General features: G+C 39.3%; 2 protein-coding genes across 8 annotated transcripts in view; both read left to right on the top strand.

Annotated features, from left to right (window-relative positions):
- atp1a2a (ATPase Na+/K+ transporting subunit alpha 2a) overlaps positions 1-19,386 on the top strand; it is a 52,354-nt gene extending 32,968 nt beyond the window's left edge. For all 6 annotated transcript variants that reach the window (XM_086043665.1, XM_086043666.1, XM_086043662.1 and 3 more), the window contains 10 exons: positions 597-733; positions 1,170-1,320; positions 2,439-2,607; positions 3,798-3,952; positions 10,772-10,895; positions 14,502-14,647; positions 14,726-14,856; positions 15,868-15,969; positions 16,085-16,176; positions 19,080-19,386. In XM_086043665.1, the coding sequence (XP_085899791.1) occupies positions 597-733; positions 1,170-1,320; positions 2,439-2,607; positions 3,798-3,952; positions 10,772-10,895; positions 14,502-14,647; positions 14,726-14,856; positions 15,868-15,969; positions 16,085-16,176; positions 19,080-19,108 (1,236 nt within the window). In that variant the 3' untranslated portion in view covers positions 19,109-19,386. The remainder of the gene's footprint in view (positions 1-596; positions 734-1,169; positions 1,321-2,438; positions 2,608-3,797; positions 3,953-10,771; positions 10,896-14,501; positions 14,648-14,725; positions 14,857-15,867; positions 15,970-16,084; positions 16,177-19,079) is intronic.
- A 1,097-nt stretch (positions 19,387-20,483) lies between these two features.
- On the top strand, positions 20,484-26,953 carry sdhc (succinate dehydrogenase complex, subunit C, integral membrane protein). 2 transcript variants are annotated; one of them, XM_086043055.1, is made up of 6 exons: positions 20,484-20,587; positions 21,577-21,639; positions 21,719-21,820; positions 22,800-22,861; positions 24,227-24,390; positions 26,754-26,953. In XM_086043055.1, the coding sequence occupies exons 1-6, from the start codon at positions 20,571-20,573 to the stop codon at positions 26,859-26,861; spliced, it is 516 nt and encodes a 171-aa protein (XP_085899181.1). In that variant the 5' UTR covers positions 20,484-20,570; the 3' UTR covers positions 26,862-26,953. The 2 variants fall into 2 exon arrangements, with proteins under 2 accessions (XP_085899181.1, XP_085899182.1); XM_086043056.1 differs by having other exon boundaries at positions 20,527-20,587; positions 21,703-21,820.
- The last annotated feature ends 597 nt before the right edge of the window (positions 26,954-27,550 follow it).

The raw sequence follows: 27,550 nt of genomic DNA, 5'->3' as shown, positions 1-27,550 counted from the left end.
ATTTGAGTTTTTCTAAATCTTCATTTGGCTTTGTGTTTTGTGTCAAAGACAAACGCCGTTTAAAATAGATGACAATGTGCACATTGAAACACAATGTCCATGGTATCGTTTGTGTTGCTTTTGAATGAAAAGCAGCCATCTTTTAAATGGCTCATACTCGGCTTTTTACTCAAGACATTTTCTGAGAAAGTAAATTCAGAAAATTTCACTTTCTGGACCTGGATTTCCAACTTTGGAATTTTTATCGATGGCAGTGGGCATTCCCTAAACCGGAAAGGTTAAGCCACAAAACCCCAGTGGACAATTTGTGCAAGGATGATTTAAATCCACCCACCGCTTCCCAACTCACCCCAAAATTCTAAATGATCACAAATGAACAACATATTTCATACCCATGGCTCCTGAGGGAGCCCGCCGTTTGTTCACAGCGCAGATTTGGCCACACATGACAGTCATTTTTCACCAAAGCACTTGTGGCGCTAACAGCTCCATTCTTGTCAATTCAGCTGAGCGATGGGCCTTGAAGGCATCGTGTTGCGTTTGTTGTACGAGATGGCCTCAAGTTGAATGATGCTGTGACGATGATGTGCGCTCAGGTGATCATGGTCACTGGCGACCACCCGATCACGGCCAAGGCCATTGCCAAGGGGGTGGGCATCATCTCCGAGGGCAACGAGACGGTGGAGGACATCGCCGAACGCCTCAACATCCCATTTGGCCAAGTGAACCCCAGGTATGTTTTTTTTTGTTTGTCTCTAGAGCGCCATGTCTGCGTTTGGAGTATTTTGAGTTTTCAACTTATTAGTCACAGTTCGCTGATTTAAAAATAAATAAACAAATTGATATGCATGTGAAAAAAAGCAACTCGAGTAGTTTAGTAACTTTTTTTTTTTTTTTTTTTAAATTATGAATAGTCAAGGTTAGGGTCTGGGCCATCAAAGTAAAGTTAAACAGTGAAACAGAATTATGTGACAGGAAGTCACAAATAAAGAATGTTGTATTAGAATTACCCTGACAAGTACAACTGATGCAGAAAGTTACTTTAGTAATTGTAAATGTTAAATGTACTGTAGCTCATCACCATACAATGGATTTATACTAGTCCACAAAATAAACTTGCCTCGCTTTACGTGTGTGTCACAGTATGTTCTGCCTTGTTTTCTCCCCAGGGACGCTAAGGCCTGCGTGGTCCACGGTTCGGACCTGAAGCACATGAGCTCAGAGTACCTGGACGACCTGCTGAGGAACCACACCGAGATCGTGTTCGCTCGCACTTCACCGCAGCAGAAGCTCATCATCGTTGAGGGATGCCAGAGACAGGTGGGGAAGTGTGAGTGAGTGAGTGAGTGAGTGAGTATAATTATCCATGTAACCTAGTGCATCTTGTGTTCTGGGTCAGGAGTTACAGAGGACAACACAAGATCTTCATTAAGACTGGACAGTGTGCGTGCGCGCGTGTGCATGTGTGTGTATGTATTTGTGCATTTGTGTATGTATTTCTTGTTCATATGTACTTATTTGTCCTTGAAGAGACCATGTTTTTACTTCAGGGCCCAACGTGTCCGTGTGTGTATATATGTGTGTGTAAGTATTCCTGTCCATATATACTTGTTAAGACCATGTTTTGCATTGGCCCAACTCAAGTGCTCTTGTTTATGTGTCCTGAATTGAGTGTGTGCCAGTGTTCTTGTCCATGTGTCCTTAAGGAGTGTCGTGCGAGTGGGTGATTGTGTGGTAAGAGTGTTCTTGTCCGTGTGTCTTTATGTGTGTTTTACTGTTTTTTTTCATGTGTTTGTGTGTCTGCATGCATGTGTATGGGTGTTCTTGTCCATGTTTATTCATGGGGAATATATTTCAGGATACACATAGAACGACACGAGATACTCGTATAAGGATCGGACTGTGTGTGCGTGTGTGTTAAGGAGCCTGAATGTTGTCGTCTTTGGAAAGCATGTAGCCGCATACCAATGTGTCCAATGAATGTAAGTGTGTGATCGTGTGTGTTGAATCTAAGTGTGCGCGTTTTTGTTTTGAATGCATTTGAATGGCTGAACTGGTAATTGCAAATGAAAACAGGTGCTCGTGTGTGTGCTTCTTATTTCAGGTCCTTTTGTAGTGTTATCGTGAGAGTGTGTGCGCATGTATGTGTGGGTATAGGCAGTAATGAATAGCTGGTTGAACATAATTGTGTACGCATGATATTTTAATCTATGCCTGTGGCGTCTGTGCGTGGGCACACTTGAGGTCAAGCTCCAATTCCCCCCTGGACTTACTCTAACTGTGCCCACTGAATGATTACGACTCAATTCCATTCCTCATTTAATCTCCCCCGAGACTCTCTCGAAAAGACGTTATTAAGAGGAAAGTGCAGGCGCTTAAATCATGCCACTTATCTCACTCTTCTTGACACTTTTTCCCCCCCATCTGGGGGTCCACAGGGGGCCATTGTGGCTGTGACGGGTGACGGCGTCAACGACTCGCCAGCCCTGAAGAAGGCCGACATCGGCGTCGCCATGGGGATCGCCGGCTCAGACGTGTCCAAGCAGGCGGCCGACATGATCCTGCTGGATGACAACTTTGCCTCCATCGTCACCGGCGTGGAGGAGGGTGAGTGATTGGCAACGCAAACATAGACGATTACATAGACGGGGAAAAAAGCGGCTTCTGGCTATATTTTTAGTTTCCCGTCTTATCGTTGATCGCCTACAAAATGAGCATCCGTCATAGGCGGATAGGCGGACCGGTCCGTCACATAGCCCGTATGACCAGCTCTGGAAATGTCGATCATAACAGGACATATCAAAAACTCTCAAGGACTCATACTCCAAAATTGAACAGAGAGCATTTTGGTTCCAAGCGGCCATTTTTGGACGAGGGTGATATCCTCCTAGGGAGCTCACGTAATTGCGCCCAAATGTCAAACACATATACTTGACCAGGGCGTCACCATATGAGTAGCCTGTGGCTTGGTCTAAAAATAGCTCACCAGTGATGGGACATTGTGATTTCCTAAGAATGTGATTCCAATAAAAAAGTGTTGTATATTGATATTTATCTGTTAAATCATTGTTGGTAATTACTGCGATAAGTCGTTGACATGATCAGTGTCTTCACATAGGTGAATATCATTAATTATTCATAACACCTAATACGGTTTAATTTTGAGCAAAGTTATTTCTCAAGTGGGTATCAAACTAGTCCTTGGCCCATCGCATTAATCAGTAACTAACTCTCAGTTTCAAAAAGTTTGACCCCTGCACTAGACAGATGGGCGATGCTTAGTTGCAAAGCATTTTAGCCTACACCGTAGGATGTGGGTGTAGCCTTTGGCACCAGTTTCACCAATCAACAGAATTTTGTGTGGGTTCTCAACGTTGCAGTTTTAGCATTTAAAACTGTGTATGAAAACCTACCGCCTGGATGCGCAAACACAGAGGTTTTCCTAAAGTCACAATCGCGACACGCTTCTGCAGTATATTAAAAAAAAGATCCCAGATGGCACGGGGATGTCTTGCACGAGCACAGAGTTTGCATATTTATGATCAGGCCTCGCACACAGAGGAGACTTTATGCAAACAACAATATAAAGAGCTTTGAAAGGAGAAGGGGGCTAAGACTTTCCACAGGAGACCGGTGTTTAATCTAAAGTGATGGCGGCCGCGGCTAATAAAGTCACTCACTCTGGAGGCAGACGCTGTGCATTTTCAATTTACTTCAAGTCTCTAACACCGGGAAACAGAAAATCCGGCCTTTATTACGAGGGTTGTTATCCCATGCTGATGTCTTTATCTCTGCAGGGCGCCTCATCTTTGACAACCTGAAGAAGTCCATCGCGTACACGCTGACCAGCAACATCCCAGAGATCTCGCCCTTCCTGCTCTTCATCATCGCCAGCGTTCCCCTTCCGCTGGGAACGGTCACCATCCTCTGCATCGACTTGGGCACGGACATGGTGAGTGGCGGGAACATGATCAGAATAATAATGAAACGCGCAAGCAGTGAAGAACAGGCCCAGACGCCGCCGTTTTCATGGCGAATCCTCGAAATGATCATCAAACTTAGATGCCATGCCCTAGTTTATTTGTACAGCACATTTCATGTGCAAAGTACAAGACAATTCAAAGTGCTTTACATGAAACGCTTAAAAGCATTACAGAAAGAGAAACTAAATATTAAGACATTCGAAAAATCATAATAAAATCATCCAAAATAATTCAAATAAAATGATAAAAACAATAATAAGTCTAAATAAATTAAGACACAGTGCAAATGACGACAAATGCAAAAAAGTTTCACAATTTCACGTCTTGGATACTTTCCATTTGGGTGAATTCCATAGGAGTGTGTCAAAGTACGAGCCCTGGAATTTGCCCAAAATAGCTGCTTCTAACCAAAATGGCCAACTTCCTGTTCAACTCCGAGCATGGGTCCTTGAGACTTTTTTTTGTGTGTTCTGCTGTGATACACATGTCCGCCCAATTTTCCGTTGATCAGCAAAAGTGGTGTCCAGGGGTAAGTTGTTTGAGTTTTCCAGGAGTTGCAACTGAGTGCAAAGTTGCTGCTTCAAACCAAAAATGGTCGACTCCGTTCGATTCTTAGAATGGATCCTTGATTTAATTTTTTTTTTGGGCCCTTTCAAGATAGACAATTTAGCGTTGATCAGTGACACCGAGTTGGGGGGTAACTTTTATTACATTTTCAAGGAGGCACTACCGAGTGAATTTTGGAGCATGCATAAAAAACAAATTTTCACCAGGATAAATGCACTTGCATTAATTTGGTTGTTGGGCATGTTGAGGCCCCCAAAGGTGACCATAATTGATTGGAAGATAAATAACAGCCACCCACTAAACGAACAATCATCAGTCACTGAAAGGACAGTACAGACAGTACAGTTTAGACTTAAACTCATGCTGACTTGGTGAATTGAATCTTGCAGTCGAGGCATATCCAGCGAAAAGATAATGTACTGTTTATAACTACAATCTGTTTGTCACTCGTGAAACAATTTCCTTTGTACTATGAAAGCGTTTGACGTCTCTGAGGCAGAATCAAATGTAAACTGATGAATGCCAGTGAAGTCTTTGTGACTCACTCCTTCCTGTGTCTCTTTTCTTTGCTGGTGACGGCTTAAGGCCTGCAGACAAGTGGCATGCCGACAGTCCTTTTCGCCGCTGACACGGGAAACACAATGGAGGAAGAGTGAAATGTTTTAAACGTGAACGCTTAGTGTCAAGCGCTCGCTTTGTTCCCGTTGTCGCTAATGGAGGTCGCTGCAGAGCTTGCTGCTAATCTGTCCCGCTGACAGGCAGCGTTTGTTCTTTTTTTTTTTTTTTTTTTACCTTCAGGGTGCTCATATTCCAATCAGTACAATGAGACAACAGTTAGCATTGCTTCAGTGCAGGCCACTGGGTCCCTTGTACCTGCGCTGCCACGTTAGATTTGCCGCACATGGAGCTAACCGCTAGCGTTGTACAGACTAGTTGATTTGCCAGTGACGTTAAGGCTAGGTTCACACCGCAGGCAAATGTGACCCAGATCGGATTTTTTTTGCCCATATGCGACCTGTATCTGTTTTTTTTTATGACAGTCTGAACAGCTCAATTCCGATTTTTTTCAAATGCGACCTGGGTCGCTTTCATGTGAATTGAGCATTAAGACCTGCGGTGTGAACCTAGCCTTAGAGTGTGACCTTCACAGGTCGCTTATTACATGTGTTAGCTTGAAGAGAAGCAACAGATCAGTGTGTTGAATGAAATTTTGAATGAAACCAGTATTATTTGTTTATCAATTCACCTTTATGGGTTAATTATGTTCTCCCTTCTATGAGCTTCAGTTCAGCATGTTGAACTAATTGGAGACACTTACCGTTCCTAAGTGGTATTGAGAAAGGAGAGGCTTTACCTTAGCCTGCTGCTTAAGATGAAACAAAATCGTTTTAAAAACAGCTAACCCTATTTGTCAGTCCAAATTAAAATCACTGTCAAATTGAAAACCCAAGTTCAAGATGGTTAGCTTTAGATAAGGTGCCAGGGGCCGCAAATCAACAGGTTGGGATTTACTGTACAAGGGCCACTGGGACCAAGCATTAGAACTTAGGTTTTTTTTTTCATTGAACTTCAAGAAGTTAAGTGCCATCCAGGACATGATTTCCTCCAGGCAGGACAAAAGTGGCCTTAAGGAGAAAGCGTCCTTTTTGCCTAGCGGGACTTATATCTGACTGTGAGCCACACAGCAGTGAAAGGAAATACCATGCCTTCTTAAGATGGACCCCAGGAGCCGAAAATACAATGAAAACAGCAAAGGCCCCAACGTTGAATCCTGTGGAACACCATACGACAGTGGGGCAGAGCTGGAGTCAGGACAAGCAAGACTAATACAAAAAGTTCTGTCTGCTAAATAGGTTTTCCATCTCTTTCTGCTTCAACACACCTAACTAATGTCGAGGAAGACTTACTTGAGATTTTTTTTTTTTTTTTGCCTTAAGTATCCGTGGATGGTATCGGCAGCCTCCACCATCACCCGATATCTTAAAATAAGGTCGGTATCGGCCGGATACCTATACCTACCCGTCCCTACTTTTACTTATCCTGCTGTTAAAATATAATTGGAGTTCTGAGTCTGCAATATTGTATCCTAACTCATTACTTTGAAATGCCAAGAACTAATATTACAATATGGTGGCAACTCAGCTGCCATAATCAAATTGTAGCTTGTCAAAGGTGACCTTGTTGGTTTTTCGCAGCAGGACATTTTGTTCTTGTTGATCAATATTTGTTTGGCTGTCTCCAGATCAAAGTCCCGTCGTGACAGGAGTGAAGTTTGAAAAGCAGCTAAATTGTGTTTTGCATTAAAAAGAAAACAAGAACTTAAAAAAAGCCCAGCTTGCCTTCAAAGTAAGACGTCAGCGTGTCGGTGAGAAGCGCTGGCGGTGCGAAACAGCTGGATGTCGGCTTTGAAGAGTTGCAGGCGCTGAAGATCTTCCACGAATCATAAGAAGCGAAGCGAACTTGTTATAGTTGTTGAGTCGCGTCTTATCGGACAAGGAAATGCGGGGGGTTGGACCGCCACACCTTCACTTTGAGGCAGGAGAACCCGGCTGAGAGAGAGAAATCTCAGCCAATCAGCAAAGATTTAAAAAAATATATATATCAATGATAACATCATCCAGTGATAAGAAAAAATGTAATAACTTAGACTTATATGGAGACGTGAGAATGCTTAACAATAACTCATGGGAGTAATTAAAATCTATTAATGAGTGAGTGTGTGTGACTGTATTCATGTTGCGAAAAGTATTTTTGGTGAACAGATGGTACTTGAGGATTTTTTTTTTTTTTTAAATGTTCATGGAAGCAACATTACAGATTTAGTAGAGAGGTTCCAGAGGTGTGGGTGAGGGGGTGGTAGCAACGTGTTTGACAAAATCCAACTTTATATATATACTATGTATCAATATCTTGATTAAAAAGTGTCAGATAGATTGTGGTAATAAAGAAAGCAAAACAGAATGAGTAGTTCCTTTGGTGTTGATTATCGGAGCAGATTTTGGGCATTTTGACGCAAATCGGCCTTGGCCTTTTTGTTCGATAAAGGATCGATTTCAATCTGGGTTATTTTGGCTCGGATAGGGAGATAAGCAAAGTACGAATTAGGGATAGACCGATTATCGGACCCAATATTATGTATTTTGACGAATATCGGCTTAACTTCAAATAACTATTTATTTAAATCCTTTGATTACTTTATAAGAGATTCTACTGACCCTGGGAACACTCTGGACTTTTTGTTTTGTTTGAAACCAAAACAAACACAAGTGAAATTTTAACATTTCTGTCTGTCTGAGGACTTTATTTACTGTACAAAACTATATGGCACTATTGTTTAACTTTTTAACTTTTGAAGACATGCTGATGACTCTGGGAGCTTGGCAAATTTAGAATAATGATAAAAAAAAATCAACATTATGCAAGTCTGAAAAATTGTTCAATAAACATATGCTTAAAGACATTTCAAGAAAATGAAGAGTTAAACATTTTTTTTTTTTTAGATTTTGACAATATTTTCCTTTTAGCTGAAAATGAATATCGGCTCCAAATATCGGTTATCAGAGTCCTTGGCTGCTAATAATCGGTATCGGTATTGGCCCTGAAAAAAACATTTCGGTCTATCTCTAGTACGAATGCCATTGCTCATTGCTGCTGTTGTTTAGTTGAGTGTTTTTCCACTATGCTATGCAAATAGAAAATAAACATCTTGAATAAGGCATGTTGCAGAGCCAGGGAGCTCCTTGCACTTTTTGGTAGAATTTAGACAATAAACAATTGTGTCGATTGTCTAATTAAAAAAAACAAAACTTTTTGCATATCTGAAAAGCTGTTTAAAGTCATTTAAACATAGTTAAGCATTGTTATTATTTAAAATGTCGACAACAATATTTTTGAATATCAGTTATCAGTTACCCCTGTATCGGGCTATCCCTAACGTTTGCCTGAAGTGATGGCAGTTGAAACGCTGTTTGTGTAACTTTGACTTGCGTTGTGGAATTTTGTTGTAACATGAAAAAATGTCAAGTAAGCTCTGCCAAAAAATATGCAAAAGGACAAAGAAAACGAAAATAAGACAAAAGCAATAATTTTGTAGTTTGTCTAGTTTGATATCAGTTAAAACACTCACATTTTACGAGATTTGAAAAGTTTATTTACCACTGGAAATATTGATGGAATTCCAACTTTAGCAGTTCCAATATGTCGGTCAAAAAGTGTATAGTATCTTTTGCTTTAAAATATGCAAACAGCACAAACAATGTTTGTCTCGCATGATGGCGGTTGAAACGCGGTTGAAATCTCCTGCCGTTCAGATTCCAACTTTGGTGGTTGTTCCTCCGTATGCGTGAGAACGCCAGCTGAAAAAAAGAACAAGCTGGCACATCTGCCAGCTTGTTAGCAGTTTGTCAACGTCTTGCCATTCAACTCTGCGGGGCTGCAACTGAGCCGTCGCCGGTGACAAGCAACACCCTCGGATGTTATTTTTAGCTTCCACCTGCATCAAAGTGCGTAATGAGGCCTGCACTCCAATTTGAGGAAAAAAATGTAGCACAAAATCTGCAGTGAAATCATTATGCATCAATATTGTCTTTTTTTTTGACAGGGGCTTGAATTGCTTAATCAACTTGAGCACTGATTTTCATCTCTTTAAGCACATTTTTTTAAATTATTAGTGATTCATTTAAAAAAAATAATTTCCCCCAAATTATTATTTCTAATCTCTCTGCCTTCACAGTATAAAACCTGTTTCATTTAGAACTGTGATTATCAAGTGTGGTATACAAAGAATCACTAAATTAAATGCAATTCAAATTTACAACGTTTAAAATATGAAATAAAATCAAACATACTAGAATGAAGATTGTAGCTGTACATCTTGTTTAAAGATGTTTTTATTGCAGTACCATACATTTATTCATTATATGAAAATTGGTTGGCACTCAATCCTAAGTAGGTTCTATTTGTTTAATAGCTGGCATTGAACAAGTTAATGTTGGCCATTATGGCAGTACTTGGAGAGCTGAATATTTTTTGAGGTAGCATTTCCCGTAAAAGGTTTGAGAACCATTGATTTAGAAGAAATGTAGTGATATTTGAACGTTATTCCACCAGATTCAACCAATTTCCCATTGTAGCCTGACTCATCAAATTCTTCAAATCTCATCAGTTATATTACATAATGAAATGTGCCACACTCAAATGAGAGAGAAAAAAAAACTCTGGCAGAAGTGAACACGTTATAACATCGAGGTCGGAGTGGCGCCAGTCATCATCAAAGTGGATTTGTCACCTCCCCTTTTTGTCTACCTTAGATCCACCTTAAGGCGCGGAGATTTCCTGTGTGCCGTCGAACATATTGTGCGCTGACAGCAGCTCAATATCTTTTATTACATGCGCCTTTTCCACTCTTCTAATGTGCAATTGAAAGGAAGAGTAAATAAGAAAGAAATTACGTGTTCAGAAAATGGGATATCCTTTTTGTTTAATCTACAAGATGTTTTAAGGACGGGGGTGGAAAACATTTGTGCTCATGGACTGCATCTGATTTTGTTTTTGCTTTATTAACAGACACAATTAATAGATGAGATTAAATAAATAGATATGCAATCAATATTTTTTTCTTTTTCCAATGTATTCTTTTTTTACAGTTAATTCAATTAGTTACCAATGAAATATTAAATGTTACAATTATTTTACTGATATTTTTCATTTTATTTACAGTAAAATCCAATTATTGATGAAAATATACAAATCCTGAATACATTTGCATTTTTTTCCATTGTACTGATATATTTTTACATTTGTTATAGTTAATAAAAAGTAAATGCATATGTGAAATAGTTTAATTTACTTTTTTTATTTAAAGTAAATTATTTAATTATCAAAATTTTACTAGCATTGCTTTTATTTATAATAAATTTACCATTTATTAAATAAAATTATACAAAAATGTCAAATGCACATGTAAAATGTCTATTGTACACGTTTTACTTCAATATTTACAATAAATTAAGTAACCAATTATTTTATCAAATTAAATGGAATAGATTAACGCACAGTATATGTAAATCTTTTACACAAATGTTTTATTATATTACTTAACAAAAACTGAAATGATTTAATACTTAATGACAAACGTATATGTACATGTCTGAATGAAATCAAATAAATGTCATAGTAGTAATAACAATAATGAAGTCCTCTCCCCCATATTCTCTCTCCAGGTTCCTGCCATCTCATTGGCCTATGAGACGGCGGAGAGCGACATAATGAAACGGCAGCCCAGGAACCCCATAACGGACAAGCTGGTAAACGAGCGACTCATCAGCATGGCCTATGGGCAGATAGGTGCGTATTAGTGTATATACTATTTATATATTTATTTGTTATATAATCTCGAGATACCGTAAATTCAGCGCCTATGTGTCCATGTCGCTGTTTTGAGTTGAAGTGATAAAGCCAACATATTTTTGCTTTATTGTTCTAATTTGATTTAGGACTTTTTTATGCTTACGCCACAATTGTTTGGTAGAATTTTATTTAGTTGGTCGTAGTGAACGCTTAAAAGTAGATTAAGATTTCATATTTCTTTCATATTAATTCATGGTTCATTTATCTTTATTTTATTTTAGCGTAGACTAACCTATAAAACCAAAATATGTATAGTAAATCTGATATTTCTATAATTGTAATATAGATTAATTTATTCCATGTGTTTGTTTAAAATACATAGGAAGAGGACCTTGGAAAAAAAAAAAGAAAAAGTATATATTGCAATCTCAATATTGAGGGGGGGAAAAAATCACAATTACGTTTTTTTTTCAAAGCGGTTCAACCCTACTTTAGAGTGTGGCTGGAACATAAAATGTGTTAAAAGTGAAGCCCCGTGATATGTGGAAAACTCTGTCCCCCTATGTCAACGTGAAGATGAATCAATGCCACAACATCTCTAAAATTCTTAACAATTAAACACAGGGGAACTTGATCTTCTCTGTTGACATTTACAGCAAACTGAGCGTGGCCAATGTGACCGTACCCCACTTAATCTTGGTCACGCGTATCTCGGCCTGCTGCAGCCCCCCTTTCCTCTCCACGGCTGCCTTTTATCTCTCCTCTGGCTTGATATACAGTAGATGGCGCGGGACGAGCGACAAAATCAAAGGCTGGCAACATTTCACAGCCTTTTTTAAATGGGTCAAAAGATGACAGGGCGCCGCTGGATGGCGTATGGCTTGCCGCCAATGTCGAGTGACGCCAGGCAAACGATATCGCCCAACAATATCCCGCCGCCTCTTCCAGCACCGTTAAAGTCTGTCAACGTAAACACACTGAAGATTAATAACGGGCTCGCCTGGATTGGACTCTCCATGAGGCTCTTAAAAAACATGTCAGTCACGTTAGCCCGGCTTGGAATTAAAAGTGGTTATTGGCTTTTTGTTGCTGCCTCCGGCCATCCTAAGATCAGCTGTGATCATTTATTACAATAGTTGGTGATGGATGCCCAATGGGAGAGTATAAAAAAAAAAAGCCTTGAGGGGAGAAAAAAGAATAGTCAGCAACGTATGTGATGGCTCTACCTGTTTCAGTTACTACGCAGCTGTGAATGAAAGTGGCAAGAAGAAACTATAATATATGAAGATGTGAACATGAATAAAAAGGCACCGAGAATAGTCAGCAGAATTGCATGTGACTATAAATGGATCAGTATATACTGAGAGAGACATATGCAGTTGTGAATGAAACCAGCAAGAGTCTGATATACTACAGTATAAGATGTGAACATAAATTGCAACGATGCAGCGATTAATAAGTACTGTACAAAAAAGCATGAGCAAAAAGGCAGCAAAAATAGTCAGCAGCATTGCATTCAAAGAGTACACGTGGCTCAGTAAATACTTCTCATATGTGGAGTTCTGAATGAAACCAGCAAGAATAGGCTATGCCAGGGGTGCCCACACTTTTTCAGCCTGAGAGCTACTTATGACATGACCCAGTCCAAATGATCTACCACCTACTAAAAATGCAAAACACATTATTTATAAATATATTGAGAATTATTGTTATATGTACCGTTTATGCTGGTGTACCTTGCATGACTGCATCAGCCTATATCCCACAATACAGCAAAAAATGTTTTGTAATTACCTTAATGCATGGATGTATGGAAGCCCATTCCCGCCAGTAAAAAAAAAAAAAAATCCGCCAGTAAAAAACTTTTTTTTTTTCCTTTGGAAGAAGCCCATTCCCGCCAGTAATTTTATTAATTTTTTTCCGCCAACGCATTTGGTCTGAACGTAGCATGAACGTAGAAATACAGTAGTGAGGACGGATGATAGGCTGGCGATCTACCCACAATGCCTTTGCGATTGACCAGTTGATTGCGATCGACGTAATGGGCACCATTATGCTATAAATGGCATACTGTATGATGATGTGAATCTGAGCAATAGAGCAGCAAGAATAGTCAGCAGCATTGTAGGGGACAACTATTCATACATGGTTGCGAATGAAACCAGCAAGAATATACTATACTATATACTGTATGCAGATGAGAATGTGAGCAAAAAGGCAGCAATAATAGTCAGCAACACTGTATAGTGCGCATACATTCATCAGTAACTACTTCACATACAGACTGCATCTATGAAGATTTAAATGAATCCAGCAAGGCATTACCTACTATGCATATTATATATATATGGACATGCGAACAAAAAACAGCAAGAATAGTCAGCAGCATTGTATGTTGTACATTAACTGAATTTAAAGATACAAGAAAATGATGATGAAATCAGCAAGAGTGTACAACTGGATACTATGTACAACAATGTTCAATACGTGGCTCAGGAAATACTCCACGCGTTCGTCGAGTCACACTGCTGACAAGTGACGTTCCATTTTCGACACTTGGGAAGATTCTAAATGGGTTAAGTGGAATCAGTTGATTACATTCTGTTCGTTTCAATTATTCCCCCGCTTTTCATCAGCGCGATGCCTGCAGATTTTTAAAAATTTTCTTTATAAATGAGCCGAATTTGTATTTAGTGCTCACTCATTCACTGGCTGATGCTGGCGTCCACTCCAGCACTGGCGGTTTCCCCCTCAAATCACTTTGGTTAAGAGCATCTGCCAAATGATGACATGAAAATGCATCATTGCACACTTTGATGAGGCTGACGAGGCGAGGATTGGCTCACTTCATTGGCTGCACCTGAAAAATCCAATACTGAAATGCCGCTTTTAAATGAACAAAAATGCTCAGTTTGAATATTTTGTGGTTGTAGTGCACAGCCACATTGCCTCACACAGAGTAATTATAATGCGTTATCTGATTGTGTATATTTGTGTTCATTTTGTATATACATACTGTATATTAAAAACATTAAAAATATATATATAATAATATATATGTGGAATAGATATTTAAAAATTGTTTATCATTATTATTATGAATAATCTACATTTATTGAATGCATCTAATATAGTAGTATTATAAAAACAAAAAAAATACCAGATGCCCAAATGAAACAGTGCCATGAACTAATATATTATTGCTATTATTTTATAATTACAATGTCAGGGTTGGCTTGGAGGAGGACCCAAATGCAGGGAAGCAGGGAGATGGTCAAAACAAAATGTGTTTAATTTCCAAAGAAAACAAAAAGGCAAATGCCGCCGTAGCAGATTCGGAGGGCGGCCGCAGGAAGTGTGTCGCCGTAGCAGGGTCGGAGGGCGGCCACAGGATGTGCGCCGCCGTAGCATGGTCGGAGGGCAGCCGGAGGGCAGCCATAAGGCGTGCGCTGCCGGAACAGGAACTGGTGGCGGCCACGGGACGTACGCCGCCCGAATAGAATATGTATATATATATATATATATGTATATGTATATATGTGTATGTGTATATGTGTTTTACCACATAAATACCTACAATTAGGTCTGTTTGTGTGACATCAGGGATGATTCAGGCACTGGCCGGCTTTTTCACCTACTTTGTCATCTTGGCCGAGAATGGCTTCCTGCCGATGACGCTGCTTGGTATCCGCATCGACTGGGATGATCGCATGGTCAACGACGTGGAGGACTTTTACGGGCAGCAGTGGGTGAGGACTCCGCACGTACACATAAACATACACACGCAGTATACAACAGCATTGACGGTGGCATTGGGCCTCCTGCAGACGTATGAGCAGAGGAAGATTGTGGAGTACACGTGCCACACGGCCTTCTTCACCAGCATCGTAGTGGTGCAGTGGGCCGATCTCATCATCTGCAAGACCAGGAGGAACTCCCTCTTCCAGCAGGGCATGAAGTGAGTTCAAATGTCATGCTAAGATTGGAGTTAATTTTGAGACACCAGCACCACTTTTCACACAAAATTGATTGGACACGTCTGTCTTAACAGGACACTCAAAAAAAACCCACTTAGAATTGAACAGGAAGTAAGCAATTTAGGATTGTAGCATCCATTTTGGACTCCAAGTTGCACCCCTCTGGAAAGATAGGGGGAAAAATAGCTCTGGTCACCAGTTTCACCAATTGAAAAGATAAAAGAAAAAGTATTTTGGACCCAACCCCCCTACTTGAACAAGAAGTGGGTCATCTTGGTTTGAAGCAGCCATTTCTCACTCAGTCACACCCCCTGAAAAGCTAGAAAATCAATTAGCCCCTGACACTAGTTTTTCCAATCAGCACAAAACTGGTCGGAAATATCCCGTAATAACATTTTGCACGAAAAAGTCTCAAGGACGATTGCTTGGATTTGAACAGGAAGTAGACCATTTTGGTTTGAAGCAGTAAATATGCGCTTAGCCACGCCAGTTGGAAAGTTTGGGGAAAAAAATTAGCCCCTAACACAAGTTTGATAGATGGACATGAAATTGGGTGGACATGTCTCACATGGGTCCTTGAGACTTTTTAGTCTACTATTACTACTACTACTACTTTAGTCTACTTGGAAATTGAACTGGAAGTCAGAAATTTGGATTATAGTTATAGGCTACAGTATATTACACTGAGTCACTCACTCTGGAAAGTAGGAAAAAAATCAGCACCTGAAACCGATCGACACAAAATTAGGTGGATTTGTTAGTCATAACAAGAGGCTTGAGCCTCAAGGATCTTTGCCCGGAATTGAGCAGGAAGCAGCCATTTGAGGAGAATTGGAAGGTTCACCAACCAAGTTGGGATATTGCACAGGTTTTAAAAAAAAATCTAATGGCAGTTCCAGTTTTTGACCAAAGTTAAAGCCCTGGCAGACACCTATAGTCTTTTTGGATCAGAATAGATTCACTGATGTTGTGTTGTGATTATCTGTCCACAGGAACAGGATCCTGATCTTTGGCCTGTTCATTGAGACAGCCCTGGCCGCGTTCCTCTCTTACTGCCCCGGAATGGACGTGGCCCTGCGCATGTACCCACTCAAGTAGGCTACCTGTTTGAACATACGTCCACCCAACCAGGGCTTTGGTTTTAACCTCCATTATCCCGCCATTGTTGACTTTAAATGAAGCCGTCTACCTCGTTATCCTCTTCCCCAGGATCGGCTGGTGGTTCTGCGCCTTCCCATACAGTCTTCTGATCTTCTTGTACGACGAAATTCGTAAATTAATTCTGCGGAGAAACCCCGGAGGTAAGTGCGGTTATTAGCGAGAGAGTGAGATTAAACGCTTTCCCAACCTCTTTGTCTTGTTCATAAACCAGCGGAAGAGTAAATTGCTTTGGACTTGCGTGTCGAGATCCTCGAGTGGCAATTTTCCTGCGAGAGCGACTTAACAGCGTCTCTTGTCCCACGTCACTCTTGTGATTTTGATCAGAATGATCTCAGGAATAACCATACTGGCAAGATATTAGCAAGCAATCAGAAGGCCCTCTTGAAATTGCTTCGGTCTTGTTGTTGATTTTTTTTCCCCTTTTTTTAAATTCAGCCCCGAAGCCAGCTTCACATAGCGACGTGAAATTTGCTAGGCATGTCTGTCAGGAGTAGACACACAATCTCATGAATCACAGAAAGTCTGACATTTTGGTTTGAAGCAGTCATTTTAGGGTCCTTTCTTAGAGGATTATACAATTTTCTAGCAATGAGGAGACCCACCAAAAAAACGTTTAAAAAATGCTTTCCCAAACACACATACTGGTTTGAAGCGGCCATTTTAGGGTCATTTTGGCCATCTCTAGTGGTCCATCAAATTCAAACTCTGTAGAGATTTTGCCCAATTCCTACTATAATACTAAAAATAAAAGTTCCACATGAGAGTAACCCCACAGAAAAAAACTCAAAGTAAGCAACGGGAAGTTTGCCATTTTGGTCTGAAGTAGCCATTTTAAGGTCAGTTTTGGCCATTTCGATGGGCCACTCAAAGAAAAAGTCAGAGTTTGCCTGATTGCTGAGTTAGAACCTTGTATGCTAGACACACGGGTGACACAAAATTGTGAAACATATTATTTTTCATCATTATATATGGGCTGAATATGACAGTGAAGTTTGGTGACTGGCCGTAAAGAGACCCTCAAGGCTGCCAGTTTGGTTCAAATCGCCTATTACGGTATATAGAATGGGATGGTTATTTTGGCCATTGGCAGGTGTTCTTTGCAAGCTCCTGATGTATTTCACCCAATTGCGACCTAATTGGAGTTACGCATGCTATGAAAAATGGGTGACGCTAAATTGCGAACACCCTGAGTTTTGGTCAGTACGTGGCGGTGAGCATGGTGGCCGAAGTTTGGCTCGGCACAGAACACGAGAGCACAACTCCACAGGGTTCCTACATGGACTTACCGGTAATTTGTGTGTGTTTATCAAGTTGAAATTCCCAAGCTAACATGTCGAGTCCCGTTTTGTCTGGAATCAGAAGCACAAGACAAACAGTAATCACTTCAAATGCTGCGGCAGCGGCAGTGTTGCATGCTGGGAGGATTATTCAGCACTCAGACACATTCGTTCCTAGCGCAGGGCCGGCCGAGGGTCTCCTCATGAATAAAATATGGGCTTCATAATAACTCTCGGGTGACAATATTTGAGGCAATATCAATACAAAGTGAAAATGCCGGCTATCCAAGTTGCAAGAGAAAAAAAATGCAAATGACACAATTTGCATCGCTATAAAAATAAAAAGACTGAAAGGGCGAGCCAGCGGATGCCGTTGCTGACAAGTACTTTTCAGACCGTAAATATGAAAATAGCTTGTTTCCCGTGCCACTAATAATCATCTACAAGACCCTTTTGAGTCATAGTTAACTGCACTCAATTCAAAATAGATCAAAGCTGTTTTTGTCTGTCTTCAAAGGATGCTTTATTGTCGTAAAATGGCGGCTGTTTTTATAGCAATGTTAGAACTTTACACATTTATTTATTAATTTTCAAAATGGTTTGTAAACTACAAGTTAAACCCTGAAAGGCTCTTATCGATAGCTACCTCCAACCATGCTGAGGACACTGGTGAAAATGTATCCAAAATTGGCTACGATTTTTTTTACTTTTAAATTCAGCCTCCGGAGGCAATTCAATTTAGCTAAATAAAATTTGGAAGGCATATTTGCCATGAGTAGAACCCCCAAAAAGTTTCAACAAGCCGTGCTTAAGAAGACAATAGAATTCTGCCATTTTGACGTGGACATTTTATGGTCAGTTTCCAAGGCTCCACCAAGGACTGCTGGTGAAATTGTCGGATTCATAACAAATTTGAACAATGCATACTGGACAGATGGGTGATGCCTTGCGTGGCATTTCCCTTCAATTCAACCTCAATATGACATCAATTGAATGATTTAGTCATCAATTGATTTTGATGTCATATGACATCAAATCATTCAATTGACAAAATCATTCTGATGTCATATTGATGTTAAATTGACTTCAGAATCCCGCGGGGTTAGCAACCTGAAATTTGGTGGACACAAAAAAAGTCTCGAGAAACCATGCCCAAAAAAGACACAGGAAGTCTGCCATTTTGGTCCAAAGCGGCCATTTTAGACTCATTGGGTGCTTTTTTTTGAGTTATGACTCGTCATGAACACAAAAGTCTGGATATTATGTCAGCTCCACAAGGCAAACCAAACCAAGCGTTGATCTTCGCTGGCGGCTTTGATGTCATCTGATTGTTATTGTGGGAAAAGAAATGAAAATCCTCCAATGAGTTGACCAACGTTTGCCTGCCGGCCGTGTTTACGTACTAATCCAGCCCCGCCGCAGGAAACAGATTATGCTTGTCAACAGCACGAGGAGCAAAATAACAAGAGAGGAAATTACGCGGCACCCAGTGAAGAGTTACGAAGACGGTTGACAATGAATCAAAATTTGCGGGCCCGATGACGGCACGGGTCACAATAACAATTGATGGTGACAGTTAATCTTCTCTGTTAATGCGTGTGTCACGGCCGGCTGATCGGCGCGTCTGGAGAGTTACGAGCCGATTCATTTGCAGAAACAAAAAGCGCCGTCAGTGAATACCAAAGAGGATATGAAGGCTTTTTTTTTTCTCTCTTTTTGCTTTTGTTTTGACGCCTCTGCCGCCTCCTCTGTTTCTTGTCTTGCAGGCTGGGTGGAGCAGGAGACGTACTATTAACATTCACAAGACGTCAGCGTCAAAGCCAAAGAGTGCGTGTGTGAGTGAATGAGCGTGTTTGTCTGTCTGTAGCAATATTTGCATGGATCAGATGACAAATATGATTAGCCTGAAATGATCACATGTGAATAATTGCGGCTGAATATAGGCTTTGGATGATGTTTGTTTAAAAAAAATAATAAAAAAAGGGAAATCCGCAATGCCTTGGATACATTGGGATGCATCAATGTGTTACGGTCTGTTTGGCTGGGTACTGGTGGCCAAATAAAACAAATTACACATAACCTGTCTTATTCTTTTTGTATGAATATGCATTCTTTAGTTTAGTTGGCTTTATGAAATGGAGAAATTGAGAAAGGGGTTGTTGAATTTCTGTCTTTGACAAAAAACAAATTCAATTCAACAAATTCCTTCAATCCATCCTTCCTTCCTACATTATGGTTATAGAGGAACTTTGCTTGTGAAAGTCGGACGAAGTTTGCAGTCGGAATCGCTAACGGATGCTCTGGATTAGAGCCGAAATGGGCAAAACAAGATCGGTCTAACAAAAAACAAGTTTTTGAATTTTTTTTTTTTTCCCGTACAAAAATTGTTATACGGCGTACACAATTTGAAATGATCAAAAAACGTATCAAATATGGGGAAATGTACAAGTTGACAGGTATGCCTGTCACCTCTATTCTGCTTTCCATCCTTCCTGACTCCTTCCCTCCCTCCCACTCATCTTCCCTATTTTCCTTCCATTCTTCCTTACCTCCATCATCATCCCTTCCAACATCTTTCATTCCTTTTCAACATCCTTCTTCTTTCCTTTCAGTTTTCTACTTAAGTGAGAGATGGACAACGAAGGGGAAGGGCTGGTATGTTCAAAACAACACTTTTCAGGGCCACACGGATGTAAAAAGTACTTGGAAATAAAGTTGTATTTTTTTAGGTTTTCTTTTTAAAGTTTTGAAGGAATTTCTTTAAGAAAAAGTATCATTTTAAGAGACATTCTTATGTATCGTACAATTTTTATGGACAATTTTGCAAAGCCTACTTCTTAAAAACATGTAATTTAACATCAAAGTCACAACGTTTTTGTACTGTGACAAACACAATATAATTGTTATTGTTATACCTTTTTTACAGTAAAATATAAAAAAAATTAAAAATTAAATAAATTGTCATGTATAATATACTATTACTTGCACTTTATTTTATTTAACTTTGTTTCAGACCCAGGAGGATCTGTTTTACAGAGAACCCCAGACTAACAAAAAAAGAAGAAAGCATTCTTATATTATTCTAATCGTTATTATTATTATTAATTATTGCGTTCCCGTTTTGTTCTGTAAAAAATAAAGCGATTGGAAAACGTTTGACCATACGCACGCAACCACAAGAACAAGCACAACAATCCGTCATACGTCACTTCCACAGTAGTACGTAGTACGTACCTTCCGCTCAGTGTACGCTAAACATGGCGCTGCTACTAAGGTCAGTATGTTTACATTACACAATTGGTTGGCTTGGTGAAGATTTATTGCGGTTTTTATGACGATATTAAAATGACCAAGAGGCACATTAGCAGCACAATTTCTTTATGTTGGAGTAGAAACTTTCTAGCGTGTTTGGCGTGTTTATACGTGGAGAAAATACTGCGGTTTACAGCTAGCTGGCTAACGCTAATGACGTTAGCCCATGACCAAAGTCCGGATTGGAGCTTGTAGAAGGACAAACAAGGGTTTTTATTTGAATTTATTGGTTGTTTTATGCAGTCGTATGTGACTATTTGGTTGTATTGTTGTTACGTTCGTTAAGCGTCACACTTTTATTTCGGAGTGGTTCGTCCTTGACTGCCCCGACACCGAGCTAGTCTCACATGATTCGCCTTTAGTTTGATAAACACGCTAAATCCGATACATGGATGTAGGTAGCGATATGCCAATTGCAACCATCAAATGTGTATTACACAGGGTGTGTTAAATGCAGGCTTACACTTTTTATATTCTTCCATTTACGTAAGGGGTGAAGGACTGTTTGGAACGAAGGAAATCAACAAAGATAGTGTGGTAAGAAGAGAAGACGCATGTAAGATGGAAGGAAATAATGTAAGTAGGAAGGGAGGCAACAGAAGGAATTATTCACGGATGGCATGAAAGCATCGAGGAAGGATGATTGAAGCATGAGCTAGGATGTAAGTAAGAAAGGGACGAAGGATGGAAGAAATGAGGAAGAGAGTAATACAGGAAGGGTGAATGGAAGAATTTATCTTGCTCATTTAATGGAGTCCGTCTTATACTCAAAACCATCTTCATCTATGAACATATAATTTAATAGCCATGTCTGTCATAAGTATACTGTACTCACAAAAAAGCCTCAAGAAGCCATAAACCAAAAGACACAGGAAGTCTGCCAATATGGTTCCAAGCCTCCATTTTAAAGTGTAGTTGTATGTAGTTGTAACAATTGTCTTTTGTGTGCAGGTCGTTAGCCCGTCAGGGGTTGTGTCTCTCCAGGCCGCAGTGCAGCGTCCTCTACGTCAGGCAGTACGTACGCTCTTAAGCAAATTCATGTATGACGTTCAATAAATTGTATTAATGTCTTAAAAGTCCGTTCTGACTTCAGTGCTGCTCCAATGGGAACCACCGCCAAAGAGGAGATGAATAAGTTTTGGGCCAAAAACACCAGATTGAACCGACCAATGTCTCCTCACATCACCATTTACAAGTATGTAGTATACACGATGCAGCGTCAAATTTTATTCAGTAAATAATGAGAATGCATTAACATGACATTTATTTTGTCAAACATAATGAGATTACAAAATGAACGTATTTATGTGTATTGATGTGAATATTTAATGGAATTAGTGATACCAAAATTTTGACTTTTTTTGATACTATACTTGCATAAAGTACCTCGATACTGGTACCAAAACGGTACCTCAACAAAAATCTAAAAGCAGCATAAATTAAAACTGACAAAAGAACTTCAAATTATTTTTGGTTTTTCATTAATTCAAAATATTAGGATATGCATCTGTTTGTGGGCCTGTGTGGGAGTGAGATAAATATATTGCACTGAAAATTTATTTATTTATTTATTTATTTAAACATCACTAGTAGAAAATGTCCACAGAGGTATATACCGCCATTAGTTTGACTTCTTCTGTATTTTGGACACAGAATTATCCAATTCTGATGTTGATGAGCTACGTTTTTATTTTGTTTTTTTGTTTTAATACCGGTGTTAAAAAATTGGTATTAAACCGTTTCTGATGCTGAAAAATCACAGTACGGTACTGGTACCGGTATCCCGTGCAACACTAAATGGAATTTGTAATTCTTTTACAGTATTTTTGCTAGTTTTATCTATCTAATGGTATTTGTCTTTATTGAATGACTGTAGTTAAAACATTGACACGAATATTGTAATTTAGGTATTTTTACTAAAAGAAAAATATGATTTTCATTTCTCGAAAAAATTTGACTTTTGCTCCAAGTGCAAAAATTATGATTCGATACTCTTTTCCATGCTCACTCAAATTCACATTCGAATGTCCACCGATTTGTGCACAGCCCTGATATTGAATAATTTCATGGGATTTTCTTTTTTGAAGATACAGTGCTTTTAAAGGTCTGATTATCTGACTGATAGACTACCATTGTGGTACGCGTTATTAATTTTATTTGACTTTTTTCCCCAGATGGTCTGTCCCAATGATGATGTCCATCACACACAGAGGAACCGGAGTGGGCCTCAGTGGAGGTAGCACATCTTATTTGTTTCATTCTGTTAACACTCCCTTGCTTAAATGTTGTCAAAACTACTGAATTGACACAAAAAGGTAAACCCCTAGAGTGTCTCACAGCTTTCTTGTGCCTATTAATCATCGCAGCCAGTGTGGTCAAAATAAAATGTCTTGGCTATGTTTGCCTCGCAAAACCAAGTCGCCAACTAAAACAAGCGTGTAGTCCCGCTTCGGCGGCATAAGCAGCATCAGCGTTGATCTATGCCCAAGCTGGATTCCTTTTGATTTACATGCTGATGGATTCTTAAAAAGGTCACTGATCTCATCTGCCAATTGGAGAGACAAATTCACTGGGCGAGTGCTCGCTTGGCCATCAAAGCGGAAACACACAGAGAACACTCTTTGAAAACATCTGAAGACATCTGCTTCGTCAACAACGTCGACGTCATGGAGTCACAGCTATTGATTGTGTGACACGTTTTGCTTTTCCTTCCCTATACCAAGAAAAAGTCTGAATCGTCGGAGCAGAAAGTTTGTAGTAAAGGCCATATCCCACTTAGCAGCCAAGGTTTGCAAGTGTAGCAGATGTTGATTTTTTTTTTTTTTTTTGTCAGGGTCCTTTCAAGTTTGCAAAGGTGTTTGCCAACCGTTTTGATAGTTGCAAACAGTTTTTCTAGTCGCAAGGAACTTTTGAACGTTTTCAGAATTTTGAACACTTGTTCAAAATTTGATGGCTTTTGCAAGATTTTAGGAACCCTGACAAAAAAACATTCGCTATGTGCTCAAACACTCGCAGCTCAGTGAGATAAGGGCTTAACTCATTCTATCCAAATGACATATTTATGTAATTTAACAATGGATCCGAAAAGGTCTGGTACTGAATGAGTTCAAGAGGAAGTCAACCCAAACACGTTTTTTTCCAGAATATGTTCTATGGAGGCCCACTAGTTGAGACAAGGTACACACATTTTTAGTCACAAAATACTACTTTTCCCTTTAAATGAATGCTTAAATCCTGTGATAATGCCAAAGAATCCTCTAAAAAATTTTGTATTTTGATATAAAAAAAATGCTCCTGAAAATATTTTTTTCTACCTCAAAAATTGTTTTAAATATAGGTTTTAAAAAAAGAAGAGAGAGAAAAGAAAACAAGTAAAGATTTCTCATTGTGTACCCAACACGCCTCCATACAACAGAAAAGAAAAAAATCTATTTGAAATACGGACACAAGTGCTATATTTTTCCTGCATAGATCTTCTTGCAAAGAAGGTCACAGGATGACAAGTATTGATTTGTGACTCATTTTCCTCCTCAATGACTTGTTTATACAGCACTTGATCTTATTGGGATCAATAAAGCATCTGTCTAATTCGTCCTCGCAGCCATTTCCGCCTTCGCCGTGGCCGCTCTGCTTCTGCCCGGTAGTTACCCGCACTACCTGGATCTGATCCACTCGCTCTCCGTCGGCCCCTTTCTCATTGGCCTGGCCAAGGTGGGCATCGCCTTCCCCGTGTCCTACCACACATTCAACGGAGTCCGCCATTTGGTAAGAAATGCAGCACAACACGTGGGGTGTGTTAAAGCCACATTTCAAAATGGATTCAATGAATTTTTTCCTTTGAATATTTTAAACATAATGCTAACAAAATGTCAAAGCATTTTAGAAATTTTAGGGTATTTATTAAAAAAAATTAAATGAATCTAAAATAGATACAGCAAATTATTTTTTATTCCCCCAAACATTTTGTCACATTACAGATGTATTCCAAAGAAAATATCCTAAAGAGGTTTTGGAATTTCAACACATTTTTAAAATTGGAAAAACATCATGCATGAAATAATAGTGATGGTTTTTTTCTGCCGGGGGATTATGAACAGTTCCATACAACAGTCAGTGATAGCAAATAACCTTCAGGCTTCCACTTGAATGAAAAATAAAACCGTCAGGAAAGGCCTCCTGGAAATTATTATTTTTTTTGTTAAAATGGCACTTGAAATGGTTGCCATTGTATGCTGACTCCCATTTAACACACGTTTGAATGTGATTGGTTCACTCTGAAGTTATAAGAGGATGTACACACTTTTGAGACCACGTTATCTCAGTTAGCACTGCCCCTCTTGAAAAATTCAATCGAGTTGTATAGGTTATAGATTACAATAATGGTATAAACGATTTATCTTCTTATTTTTACATATCACAAAACCCCGGCATGTGAAAAGGGGTGTGTAGCATTTTTGTAATTATTTTTTAAATCTTATCTGTGCTGCTTGGTACCAAATGGTCATTGGTTGGTGGCCCCTGCGCTAAAGTTGACTTCATTAGCTACACTTACACAATCCCAATGAGGGCAAAAGGGCTCTGTTTTGATTGCCACTAAATGATCTTATCTCATGTGGCTACATAAACAGTAAACAGTTTCATTTCAAGTTAATGCGTTGTCAAGCTGCGTCATTTTCCATACACTCGTCTATATCTCTCCATACACTTGCATATCTCTTGAATAGAGAAGAAGGCAGACACTTTGATAAATTGCGCTGGTGCTCTTCTAACGCACCTAAAGCATGAATGGAGCTGCGAGTGTTTTTGTTAAATTACTGCTAAAATGCTCCGCTATCTTCCAGTGCAGCAGAGTGCTCGTACAAGGCGGATAAAGCCTCATTTTAATAAAAGCATCCGCATTGGAGCAAAATGGGGATATTCCAAATTTTCAGTCTATTTTTACCAGACAGTTTTATAATCTTTTGTGTGTGCGCGTGAGTCCGACGCTTTCCTCTGAATACTTCTGTACCTGCAAGCCAGTTTATTGTTCATGTTTATTCTATATTTATCGCATATTTCATGTTTTAATCAAATCTACAGTTGAACCTCTAAAATCAAACCAAATGTGGTGGATTATTTTTTGCATTTTAGAAACAATTTTCCTTCATAGGAAATCATGGAAAAATACATATAGCTACCGTGGAAACAATGAACTTTGAACTGCATTAACAGGCAAAATTTGGGCCAAAAGGGAACAAAACGCCTCGCGACATATTGAAGCATATAAATATGCTCTCATTTTTTCACATTTTTGTCATTAAAGTGTTAAAATAAGTTAACCACTGGGTTTAAAAACATCTCATGACAACTTTATTTATTTGAGCATTTTTAACTCATAAGTAGGACTGGGTGATATGCCCTTAAAGTACAATCTCAGAAATGTTTTCAAAAATTCTATTTCCAATTTAAAAAAAATATATAAATAAAATAAATTTAAAAAATAAATCCCCCCCCTTTGCTTTATCAAAAAAGCAAATAAATGACAATGACATTGTCAAAAAAATCTGCTCCAGGGATGTTCTTGACTTCTCCTTTCGCCCAGCATTAACTTGCATCAACTTCCACATGAAACAGTTACTGTGAAAATAAATGCTTCCTCTTCGGTGGCCCAAAAAAAAATCCCTTTTGTCATCACGTTTGTAAACGCAATCCTAAATAAATTAACTTTTTAAATGATAAACAATTTAACACCTTAAAATGAGCCGTCAAACCTCATGCCTGACATTTGCTGCTTGGAAGCACCCACCTCGGGTCGAACGTTTCCAACGTGGATAAAATCCGGTTATTGACGAGCCCTCCTTGTAAGTTGTTGATTGGAAGAACAATGTCAATGTCACTTTCTATCTTTCTTCTCTTTTCACCCTCTTCTTCTCTTTACATGCACCGTGTGGCGGTGTTGACGCAAAAAAGACAAAGAAAAAGCAAAATGTTCTTTCAACTGCGCATATTTTATTTTCCTGGAAATGTTTGTTGGACTTTGTAGGTTCTACTCTGTTGTCGTTATTTCCATGCTCAGCTCTCTTCTTTTTTTTTCTCCCCCCCTTTTTATCACCTCTTTCTCTTTTCTCTATCCACCCCCCAAATGTAAGTGGTGGGATCTTGGAAAAGGCTTCAAAATTCCCGAGGTGTATCGCAGCGGCTACACTGTGATTGGCCTGTCCATCATCACTGCCATCGCCACTGCCACGCTCCTTTGAGCTCACGCTACCAAGGCCAAGTGCATTGTGGGATATTTGCTTTTGTGTATATGTTCTGAAAACCCAGGGGAAAATAAAGAATTCTATATGTATGTTGTATGTAAAAAAAAAAGGTTTGTCACTCTTTTATACCGTTAAACGGAAACATGGGACCTTTTCTGTGTGAATGCGGAAGTCTGTTTTTCCTTACGTCAGATTTCGGCTACTTTCGACACATGGGCCTGAATACGGTTCAGATTCACAACAGGATGAATATTTTTCAGTGTGACCTCAGTCTGAAACATCTGAGGGAAGTGGATGCTCTTTTAAAGGTGAAGTCAAAGCCAAAATATCCTTGACAAGAATATGTTCAATGTAGCTTCGCTTGTCGAAACACGGCATTCTGATTAATATTGTGCTTGCGGAATATAAGTAAAGTAGTAAAATCCACCCATTTTTGTACAGTTTATCTTAACTCGTATTCCACAAACACAATGTTAATCCGAATGCTATGTTTAGACTAGTGGAGGCACGTAGAACATGTTGCTAAGAATGTACTTGACTTCCACTTTAATGCCATCTTCTGTCACAAAGATTTAGCCTCAAACAGTTTCTCCCAAAAATCCAGAACATCAACTTAAAAAGTGTCCATTCCTGATCTTTCAAACACAATTCAGACCATCTCCTTAAAAATCGTCCAGATTCGCTGG

Source organism: Filicampus tigris, chromosome 10, assembly GCF_054856515.1.
Source record: "Filicampus tigris isolate MCC_2025a chromosome 10, RoL_Ftig_1.0, whole genome shotgun sequence".
Classification (NCBI taxonomy): domain Eukaryota; kingdom Metazoa; phylum Chordata; class Actinopteri; order Syngnathiformes; family Syngnathidae; genus Filicampus; species Filicampus tigris.
This window is presented reverse-complemented; position numbering and strand designations above follow the sequence as displayed.